General features: G+C 45.8%; 1 protein-coding gene across 4 annotated transcripts in view; it reads right to left on the bottom strand.

Moving 5' to 3' along the window:
* BICC1 (BicC family RNA binding protein 1) overlaps positions 1 to 1882 on the bottom strand; it is a 333531-nt gene extending 331649 nt beyond the window's left edge. For all 4 annotated transcript variants that reach the window (XM_089683147.1, XM_089683149.1, XM_089683150.1 and 1 more), the window contains exon 1: positions 1550 to 1882. In XM_089683147.1, the coding sequence (XP_089539273.1) occupies positions 1550 to 1835 (286 nt within the window). In that variant the 5' untranslated portion in view covers positions 1836 to 1882. The remainder of the gene's footprint in view (positions 1 to 1549) is intronic.
* Between the last annotated feature and the right edge of the window lie 10119 nt (positions 1883 to 12001).

Here is a 12001-nt window from a genome sequence, read left to right as displayed (position 1 = left end):
GAGGAGGTATAGCGCCCCATCTTTGGGGGGAGTTGGCGGGAGGAGGTATAGCGCCCCATCTTTGGGGGGAGTTGGCGGGAGGAGGTATAGCGCCCCATCTTTGGGGGGAGTTGGCGGGAGGAGGCATAGCGCCCCATCTTTGGGGGGAGTTGGCGGGAGGAGGCATAGCGCCCCATCTTTGGGGGGAGTTGGCGGGAGGAGGCATAGCGCCCCATCTTTGGGGGGAGTTGGCGGGAGGAGGCATAGCGCCCCATCTTTGGGGGGAGTTGGCGGGAGGAGGCATAGCGCCCCATCTTTGGGGGGAGTTGGCGGGAGGAGGCATAGCGCCCCATCTTTGGGGGGAGTTGGCGGGAGGAGGCATAGCGCCCCATCTTTGGGGGGAGTTGGCGGGAGGAGGCATAGCGCCCCATCTTTGGGGGGAGTTGGCGGGAGGAGGCATAGCGCCCCATCTTTGGGGGGAGTTGGCGGGAGGAGGCATAGCGCCCCATCTTTGGGGGGAGTTGGCGGGAGGAGGCATAGCGCCCCATCTTTGGGGGGAGTTGGTGGGAGGAGGCATAGCGCCCCATCTTTGGTGGGAGTTGGCGGGAGGAGGTATAGCGCCCCATCTTCTGGGGGAGTTGGCGGGAGGAGGTATAGCGCCCCATCAGTGGTATCAGCGGGAGGAATAGTGCCCCACTGTTGCTCCCATATGGTATTCATACCTCCCCAAAAGGTGAATTATAGGAAATCAAAGGGTCTTATCTGGCCCAGGGGCAGCAATCTGGGGACCACTACCATACATCCAAGATACTTTTGCTCCCAAGCAGTATCACCTTGTTACACGCCTATGTATCTAAATGCTAAGTGAATGAATGTTGCAGTGTCAGGGCAGTGAGGATGCTGCAATAATTGCACATGGTGAGCAGTGGGCTGCACTACAATCCCATCCGAAGAGTTTTGTAACAATAATCTTTTTCTGGCAGTTTACAAGAGAACAGAACACAGAATAAACAAAGACAAGAAACATCCAGAAAACAATGTAATTATCCAATAAGAGATGGTTCATTTATAACACCTGGGACACAAGGGAGGATGCTGAACACAGCCATCATTGGAAATAGATGTTGCTATGGGCAGCAGTCTTCCAGTTAGTGGTTGCTATGGGCAGCAGCTTCCAGTTAGTGGTTGCTATGGGCAGCAGCTTCCAGTTAGTGGTTGCTATGGGCAGCAGTCTTCCCTTTAGTGGTTGCTATGGGCAGCAGTCTTCCCTTTAGTGGTTGCTATGGGCAGCAGTCTTCCCTTTAGTGGTTGCTATGGGCAGCAGCTTCCCTTTAGTGGTTGCTATGGACAGCAGTCTTCCCTTTAGTTGTTGCTATGGGCAGCAGCTTCCCTTTAGTGGTTGCTATGGGCAGCAGCCTTCCTGGGCCCCGGGCAGTGAATCACAGAGGGATGGATGGGGAGAAGTAGCGGATCTGCATTGTGTGAGTCCAGCAATGAGGATGAGTCACGGATGGGACCGGCGAGCCTGGTGTGGGCTCAGTCCGCATTGTTCGGGGAAAGTTCTCCTTACCTTGCAGCATAGTCTCCAACTTCTTCCGATCCACCCGGAATCTCTCCTCTCCCCACTCCGGGTCGTGGGGGGCGGCCGGGCCGGGAGAGTCGTCCTCGGAGCCGGGTAGCGGGGAGTCTGTGCTCCGCTCGCTGTTGGAGCCGGGGTCCGACTGGGTCATGTATCCGCTCATGGAATCACCCTGGGCGGCCATGGTGGAGGAGTACGCCGCGCTCAGCTCTTCCAGGGGCCGATCATACACGGGGAAAGCGCTGGGAACCGCTAGATGGGACGGCGAGACTGACATCCAACTCCGAGACTGGAGAGCACTGAGTGAGCTCCCTCTACTGCTGACTACACTCCGCCCGCACTACACAGCGCTAACACTGCCGGCGCCGCTGACGTCACCGCACACACCACTACTCACTCCCATCCTTCCCTATAGCGATACTACTGACCCCGCACTCCCATCCTCCGATACTACTGACCCCGCACTCCCATCCTCCCTACACCGATACTACTGACCCCTCACTCCCATTCTCCATACACCGATACTACTGACCCCGCGCTCCCATCCTTCCCTACACCAACACTACTGACCCTTACCTCCCATCCTTCCCTACACCGATACTACTGACCCTGCACTCCCATCCTCCCTACACCGATACTACTGACCCCTCACTCCCATTCTCCATACACCGATACTACTGACCCCGCGCTCCCATCCTTCCCTACACCAACACTACTGACCCTTACCTCCCATCCTTCCCTACACCGATACTACTGACCCTGCACTCCCATCCTCCCTACACCGATACTACTGACCCCTCACTCCCATTCTCCATACACCGATACTACTGACCCCGCGCTCCCATCCTTCCCTACGCCAACACTACTGACCCTTACCTCCCATCCTTCCCTACACCGATACTACTGACCCTGCACTCCCATCCTCCCTACACCGACACTACTGACCCCACACTCCCATCCTCCCTACACCGATACTACTGACCCTGCACTCCCATCCTCCCTACACCGATACTACTGACCCCTCACTCCCATTCTCCATACACCGATACTACTGACCCCGCGCTCCCATCCTTCCCTACGCCAACACTACTGACCCTTACCTCCCATCCTTCCCTACACCGATACTACTGACCCTGCACTCCCATCCTCCCTACACCGATACTACTGACGCCGCACTCCCATCCTTTCCTACACCAATACTACTGACCCCGCACTCCCATCCTCCCTACACCGATACTACTGACCCTGCACTCCCATCCTCCATACACCAATACTACTGACCCCGCACTCCCATCCTCCATACACTGATACTACTGACCCTGACCTCCCATCCTTCCCTACACGATACTACTGACCCTGACCTTCCATCCTCCCTACACCAATACTACTGACCCCGCACTCCCATCCTCCATACACCGATACTACTGACCCTGACCTCCCATCCTTCCCTACACCGATACTACTGACCCTGACCTTCCATCCTTCCCTACACCGATACTACTGACCCTGACCTCCCATCCTTCCCTACACCGATACTACTGACCCCACACTCCCACCCCTCCCTACACCAATACTACTGACCCCGCACTCCCATCCTTCCCTACACCGATACTACTGACCCCGCACTCCCATCCTTCCCTACACCGATACTACTGACCCCGCACTCCCATCCTTCCCTACACCAATACTACTGACCCCACACTCCCATCCTTCCCTACACTGATACTACTGACCCCGCACTCCCATCCTTCCCTACACCAATACTACTGACCCCACACTCCCATCCTTCCCTACACCGATACTACTGACCCTGCCCTCCCATCCTTCCCTACACCAATAATACTGACCCTGGGAAGCCCAAATTCATGATCACATGCAAAGCTTTGTGGGGGGGGGGGGGAGGGGGCGGTATTGGAGGTGAGAACCAAGGGGCAGAGGTGGAGTGGGGCAGGGGTGCCGCCTCTGCTGTCAAACCATCATAACTAATCATTATGGTAATTGCAGATCAAACAGAGGCTAAGTTGGCAGCTTCCTTAGCTGGAAAGGATAAGAGGGTTTAGTTGGTGGTGTATTTAGTTCTTGTGCTGCCCTAGGCAAAACTAAAACCCCAGCAAAACCCCAGCAACTCTCCACCAACCAAAATCATATAAATAGTGTTGCGCTAACTCATAGCATAGGTGAAATTCACAATAATAAATCACATATATCAAATAAATGTCCAAGTGAAAATATAAAGTCCTTGTGCTGAAAAAAGTCCTAAAGACGATAAATGATGTGCTTGAATAAATTGTGCTCCACAACTTCAACTGCCAGTGCTCCACTGCAAAAAGTTGACGTTGTGGAGCACAATTTATTCAAGCACATCATTTAACATCTTTAGGATTGTTTTTCAGCTCAAGGACTTTATATTTCACTTGAACATTAATTTGATACAGTATATGTAATTTATTATTGTGAATTTCACCTATGCTATGAGTTAAATAAATAATTAAATACGGTATCCCAATCTATAATATCTACACCCATAAGCCTAAAAAGGTCTAACTTTCACCCTTGAAAGTAAATATATGTATATATAAACCTTTTTCTGTGCTCAACATATAAATCCTCCAAAAAAATCCAAAAGAAAATAATTATTTATAAAAGTGGAAGTCCATAAAGTCCCAATCTTATTAAAAAATATTAGTGACCAGTGTCACTAACCATAAATAATAGAGTCACTCAAAATTCAGATACCAAAAGGAAAATTCAAAATCTTTCTGCCGAGCCCTCCGAATGGCTCCAAAGAAGACGTGAACCAAAGAAATATTAAAACACACTTTAATCCAGCAAGAGGGTATGTTCAGTATTGTTTCCATAGATGCCTTCAAAGCCTCAGTGCATGTACTCCATAGTACCAATGCTCTACAGTATACATAGGAAAGAGGAACAGACCCATATAGTGTAATTCCGTTAAAGATATTAAAAAACACTTTATTGGTTGCTCTTATATAAAAACAACAAAAAAAGGCCTTATTCCCATAACTCCAAATCTCGAAGCAGCTTCCAGTAATGCCAGGTATGATTTTCCAACTTTCAAAATGGCCGCTCCGCTACTTCAAGTCCTCTGGTAGCGTCCGACATCACGTCCCTTGACGCATTCCGTCACTTCCTGGACTTATTCATAAGGGGACTTCCACTTTTATTAATAATTATTTTCTTTTGGATTTTTTTTGGAGGATTTATATGTTGAGCACAGAAAAGGTTTATATATACATATGCTATGAGTTAGTACAACACTATTTATACCATTTTGTGTGCATTGAGTTTAGGATCACTTTGAGCCCTGGTTCACACTGATGCGGTGCGGAATCCGCAGCTTTTTCTGTGCAAATTCCACACCGCATCAGAATCGCACCTCGTTCATGCGAACCGCTGCAGGTGTGTATGTTAACAACACCCAGAAAGCAGTCCACAAAACGTGGTGCGATGTGCAGAATCGGATCGCATAGATGTGAATACCCATGTGATCCAATTGTAGTGCGGACCAAAAAAAGGGTCCTGAACATTTTTGGTGCGGGTGCAGTGCGATTAGAGCCATACAAAATGTATGGCTCCAATCGCACCTCACACAAATCGCATGTGATTTGTACAGGAATGCAGTGCGGTTCCTGTGCGAATCACATGCAATATACCACACCACATATATGTGAACCCAGGCTGAAGTGTTGTTGCAGAAGCTCATTTATTTATTATTATTTTATTATTATTATTTTATTATTATTATTATTATACAGGATTTATATAGCGCCAACAGTTTGCTCAGTGCTTTACAATATAACGGGAGACAATACAATAACAATACAGTTCAATACAAGAGGGTTATGAGGGCCCTGTTTCTTTGGAGCTTACAATCTAGGAGGGAGGGGCTAGTGGTACAAAAGGTAGTAACTGTGGGGGATGGATTGGTTGGAAGAGTAGAAGATTCCAGTATTAGCTGAGGGCAGGATAGGCTTCCCTGAAGAGATAGGTTTTCAGAGATTGCCTAAAAGTGAGCAGAGTAGGCGATAGTCTGATAAATTAGGGTAGAGAGTTCCAGAGGATGGGGGAAGCTCTGGAGAAGTCCTGGAGATGAGCATGGGAGGAGACAAGGGAGCTAGAGAGCAGGAGGTCTTGCAAGGAGCGGAGAGTACGGTTTGGGTGATATTTAGAGAAAAGATCGGTGAAGTAATTTGGGGCAGAGTTATAAATGGCTTTATATGTTATTGTTAGTGTTTTGAATTTTATCCGTTGGGCAACGGGAAGCCAGTGGAGGGATTATAATAAGAATAAGAAATTTAGTTATTTATTTAACTCTTGGGGTAGTGCACATTGTTTTTCTTTATCATTTCTCCACCAACCAAACCCATCACCCCGGCCCCCGCCATCGCCACTCTCTGCCAATCACCCCCCCTCCCCCATCCCGATTGTAGAGAGAGAGAGTTAGTCAAGCACTAACCTTAACTTCTGCAGAAAGCAGCCAGCTGTCATCGGGGCCAAGCCCAGTGTCTTCCTTGTGCGGGAAGCTTACACCCTCCAGCAGCATGCAGCCTCCTCTGATTCCATGGCAGAGCCTCGCCTGGTCCCCATTCCTGCCACATGTACACCTTCTTCTAGGAGGTGGCGCTGCCCCTGAAAATTTCTGAACTAGGCAAACGCCTTGTTTGCCTTGTGGTAAATATTCTGCTGAGTTTAGTTCAGTTTTAAAGTGGACCTTCACCATCTTCTTACGCTTGGAGCATGGCTGAAATGCAAAAGTGAGAACTGAAATAGTAGAACAGAAGGATATATATGTTAGGACATATATAAAAAAAAACTACAAAATGAACGCCAATATCAAATATGCCAAGAAAACTTCCAAAACCTGCTTCAAGGGGTACCCACTGAATATGACGGATCTTCACATTGGAAAGTGTTGGACTGAAGAGGGACTTTCCTGTACAGTAAATAACTGTCAGTGAGGTGCTTATTAAAGAATAACATGGTAATTTATTCAACACGACAGTCTATAAAAGTGAAGTGGTTAAAGGTAGCTCCATTTTTGCGAGAAAAAATATTCCAAAAAATATACAATTGCTACACACACAGACAGGGGCTGATTTAATAAGACTGGAGATTGCAAAATCTGGTGCAGCTCTGCACAGAAACCAATCAGTTTCCTGGTTGTATTATAAAACTTAATTGAACAAGCTGAAGTTAGAAGCTGATTGTCTGCCATGCACAGCTGCACCAGATTTTGCACACTTCATTTTTAGTAATTCCACCCCAGTGTGTTGTAATGGTAATGCTATTAAAAGTTTTCTTCTGAGAGTGAATGAGATGATTATAATGAACCAGATTCTCCCATTCAGAATCAGTCTGCAAAGAATATGGTCTAACAGCTATTTCTTTAGCCTGGGTTTACTTATATGAATATAGATGTGATGTTGATAGCCGTGAGCCAGGTGCGATTCTGATATAAATTGTTAAAGTGCATAACTCTAGAAATCGCACCCACACCACACTGAAAATCGCACAAGACCCTTTTACAAATAGCACTCCGGCTGGCACGCATGTATGTGAGCGGGCTCTGCAGCAAAGTATTTTATTTCACCTGTCATGCAAATCTGTGTGATTCAAATCACATCAGAATTTGCATATATGTGAACTGGGGCTAACAGCAAAAAAGGTAGGACTTTGCTACAAAGTTTACACAAATCCTTGTAAAGTACATTAATTTTCCAGAGGAGATTGTTTTTTTCTCAACCAAAATGGAGTTACTCCTTAATAAAATGTCATTGCCTCTGGCAAAGCATTCCCTTTAACATAGCTTTCTCAAGTCCCTAATAACACGGAGGTCTTCCTTGCATGGCTTTGTTGGTAGATGGTACATGTATGTCCCACTCTGAAATGCACATATCTACCTGTGGGTACAAATGGTTTTAGTACATGGCAAAGTCATGCCAGCATTACATGATGTACCAAAGTTTGCCAAATACTGTTTTATATATGCATAGTATATCTGTTCAGTCATATCAGATTCTGGGCAATTCTATGGGCTAGCTGTCTGGGCACCATGTCTAATATGCTTGAAAGTCATTTGCACAGAATTTTCTTAGCAAATGTTGATAAGAGGTTGCTTGGGCTTAGAACTGGCATTCAGAATGTTATGGCCATAGCCAGTTTGTATACACATTCACTATGGCCAATTTAGACAGGACCTCATTTACCTACTAGCATGTGTGGAAGTAATCTGGGGTGCACAGAGAAAACCCAAGCAAGCACAGGGAAAACATGCAAACTCCATGCAGACAGTGCCCTAGCTGTGATCCTAAACAAGGACCCTAGTGCTGCAAAGCATAAGTGCTGGCCACTAAACCACTACACTGCTTCAAATACTGTTTTTTTTTTTTATTATTATTACAGGTACTTATATTGCACCATCAATTTACACAGCGCTTTACATATATATTGTACATTCACATCAGTCCCTAACCTTCAAGGGGCGTACAATCTAAGGTCCCTAACTTACAATGATACATGACAAAGAGATGGAAAGCTACAATCTTCCTGCGCTTGGGGAGTAGGCCAAAAGGCGTTAACGGGCTGCAGTCAAAACTTGGACTTCATGGGGTGCACTTGCCTTGCTGCCCTCACAAGAGTGGGGAGGTCTGGGAGCACTGCAGTAACGATAAACAAACAGAGGGCGCATCGGCCTAGTGCATTATCCTTTAAAATAGTAAATTTAATGTGAAAAAGTAAGTACTGTATTATACTCACAAACTCATAAAACAGCGGTTCTCAACCTGTGGGTCACGACCCCTTTGGGGGTCAAACAACCCTTTCACAGGGGTCTCCTAAGACCATCGGAAAACACATATTTCCGATGGTCATAGGAACCGAGACACCGCTCCTCTATCAGTCTCCAGACGGGTCCGTCCACATGCAGATACGTCCACATTTCCCTGGACCGCGATGTGTGCGCAGGATGACATGCCACCCCTGTCATCTGGCCACATCCCCGGGATCACTCAACAGCTCTGCCTCCTCGCCAGTGATTGGCTGCCGAAACTTTAGCTCAGGAGAGGCACACAGGTGGCCAATCACCGGCGATGAGGTGGAGCTTGGAGAGGAGGAGCCGAGCAGCAGCGCGAAGATCAAAGAAGATCGAGCGAGGGAGCGGCCGGAGCAGGAAGACAGCTGACATGTAAGTGTCTGTAGCGTGCAGATGGTGCTGCTGCAGCCAGGCATGCTGGCTGTAGATGGGAGAGGGAGGGAGCGAGCCCAGGCTGGAGCAGGAGTCAGCAAGGTAAGTATCGTTGGTGTCAGTGAGAGGAACAGTGCCCCATCATTGGTGTCACTAATACCAATGATGGGGCACTATTCCTCCCACTGACACCAATGATGGGGCACTATTTCCTCCCCCCCACTGACACCAACGATGGGGAACTATTCCTTCCCCCACTGACACCAACGATGGGGCACTATCCCCCCCACAGACACCAATGATGGGGCACAATTCCCCCCCACACTAGTATCAATGATGGGGCACTATTCTCCCCCCCCCCCCACTGACACCAATGATGGGGCACTATTCCTCCCACACTGACACCAATAATGGGGCACTATCCCACTGACACCAACAATGTGGCACTATTCCTCCCACTGATACCAACGATGGGACACTACCCCCCCCCCCCCACTGACACCAATAATGGGGCACAATTCCCCCCCACACTAGTATCAATGATGGGGCACTATTCTCCCCCCCCCACTGACACCAATGATGGGGCACTATTCCTCCCACACTGACACCAATGATGGGGCACTATTCCTCCCACCGACACCAACAATGTGGCACTATTCCTCCCACTGATACCAACGATGCGACACTATTCCTCCCACTGATACCAACGATGTGACACAATTCCTCCCACTGACATCAGTGATGTGGCACTACTCCTCTCACTGACACCAATGATGTGGCACTACTCCTCTCACTGCAAAATGACAGTTATGAAGTAGCAAAAAAAATTATTTTATGGTTGGGGGTCACCACAACATGAGGAACTGTATTAAAGGGTCGTGGTATTAGGAAGGTTGAGAACCACTGCCATAAAAGGTGAAAATACATCTCATGAGTACAGCACAAAAAATCCGCAAAAAATCCAGGTGTACAGAAACGATGAAACATCTAGAGTCTGATGCATTTCGAGGACTTATCCTCTTCCTCAGAGCCTATCGAGCTAATAGCTGCACCTTTTATGACTTTGTGAGTATAATACTTACTTTTTCACATTAAATTTACTATTTTAAAGGATAATGCACTAGGATGGTGCATCCTCTGTTTGTTTTTCGTTACATTCATACATAAACATACTAGGACCAGTTTAGACAGGATCTAATTAAACTACCAGCATGTCTTTGGAGTAGTGAATATTAATTTGCAAGGACCATATTGTATGCATATTGGGTGCAATGGAATCTGTAATTTTGCTGCACTGAACCATACCCTTGAATTCACATTTTTGCGGGGAATATTTAGGAAATGCAGCATGTTCTAGGTGGCAAGTATATCCTAAAACTCTGTTTCCGGAACCTTTGTTTGAAGAGAAGTAACGTTGGCCTGACTGCATTCAGTCATGTATGAATCATTCCCGTATCCTCCATCTGCTTTCCAGATATGAGAAATCTTTCACAGATGCTGAGAAAGCTCTGCCCATGTCTCCGTCCATGTGTTGCTGAGGTGTCTACTTCAGTCCCGCACTGCTAGGCCATGTGGAGTCATCGTCGACTGCCTGTCCAGTAGTTATTTGCTATCCAAATACAATAAGTCAGCTCACATAATTTACTCTTTATATACAATTTGAGATACTTTCAGGAAGGCCCTTCTTTGCCTGGTACTGCATTAAACAAAATGTAAATGATAAATAGATTTTAGATGCCACTGGTATGCAAGTTGTAAAACAGATTCCATGTTACAACATAAAAGATCTAATTTATGCCTATGTATGAATGAACATAAATAATGAAAATTAATATAGCCATTTCAAATAATGTGTAAATCCAGACAGGAAAAGAAAAATACAAAATGCTCCATTATACTTACAGCTGTTACAAAAAATATGGAAGCTATGGTTTTATGGAGCATGGATCTACATACAATGTTTGTTTGACTGTTTAGTATCAGCTTCTGGTGTAAGTAAAATGACCACATCTGATTTTGTATATGTAAAAGTCCTAATTACAACATCTGTTGTTGATAGGTGAGGAATGTTGGTTCTCCGAGATGGGAGGCCTATGCAGTGGTTCCTGACACAGGCCTTTCAACCTTATAGTGGAACTTTACCCATAACAACTTGATACAAAATAATGTTCTCTAGCAAGGAACATACATTCCACATTACTAATTATGCTACAAAATTGATCTACAGAAGGAAAACCGTGCCTCTGGGACTTTATGAGGCACACTGGGCTACAGTTAAAAGGTCACATTCTTTATTATTATTAGAAAAAAGACATATTAATATGTTCCAAAGAGTTGATAAACGTCAACTATCAAATTTGTATAAGGTGTAAACATATATGTTGAATCTGCATGATCCATAAGTTACATAGCTACAAGCTCTCAGCACAACATCTCAAAGTGTTTCATGAAGCAACGTTCACTTCTTCGGGAGATCACAAAGCTTGAGGGTATGATATCTGGAAAGGTATCTGAGAAGAGACCAGGTTGTTGTGTTGTGTTGTGTTTTTTTGTTTTGTTGTAATGACCTGGTCATTCCTCAGATACCTTTCCAGATACCATACCCTCAAGCTTTGTGATCTCCCGAAGAAGTGAACGTTACTTAATGAAACACTTTGAGATGTTGTGCTGAGAGCTTGTGCTATGTAATTTATGGATCATGCACATTTAACATATATTATATTTGATGTTTATCAACTCTTTGGAACATTTTAATATATCTTTTTTCTGATAATAATAATAAAGAATGTGACATTTTAACTATAGCCTAATGTGCCTTGTAAAGTTCCTTGGGCATTTTTTTCTTTTGTATACTATTGTATTTGGGGCTGAGCCACACTCATCCTCGCTCATCATGGCCTTTAATTTTCTAATGCTACCAAAATGAGTGTGTGCTATAAATTGCCTCCAGCATTGCTCCTGTTTGTTTTTGCTGGAGGCTGCCATTTTGCTGAAGCCCAGAGCCCCTGAGCAGCAGCAAATCTTTAGGGTGTCAGCAGATCCGCCTCTACATTTTCACCACAGTTCCGAAAAATAGAGAGCAACTGAGCATGTGTAGAGCAGGACAAGAAAGTTTGTTACTGGATTTTAAACAGCATAGACACTTATTTTAATGTTTAATTACCTGCAAAAGGGGCCAGCCTAAAGTGTTTTAGCAGGACTTAATTTTCTGACTAATGTTCCACTTTAAAGTTAATTTC

This window comes from Staurois parvus, unplaced genomic scaffold (genome assembly GCF_062004578.1).
Source record: "Staurois parvus isolate SC_StPar_1 unplaced genomic scaffold, SC_StPar_1.0 ptg000303l, whole genome shotgun sequence".
NCBI classification, from domain to species: Eukaryota; Metazoa; Chordata; class Amphibia; order Anura; family Ranidae; genus Staurois; species Staurois parvus.
Note: the sequence above shows the minus strand (reverse complement) of the source record. Positions and strands in the feature narration are given on the sequence as shown.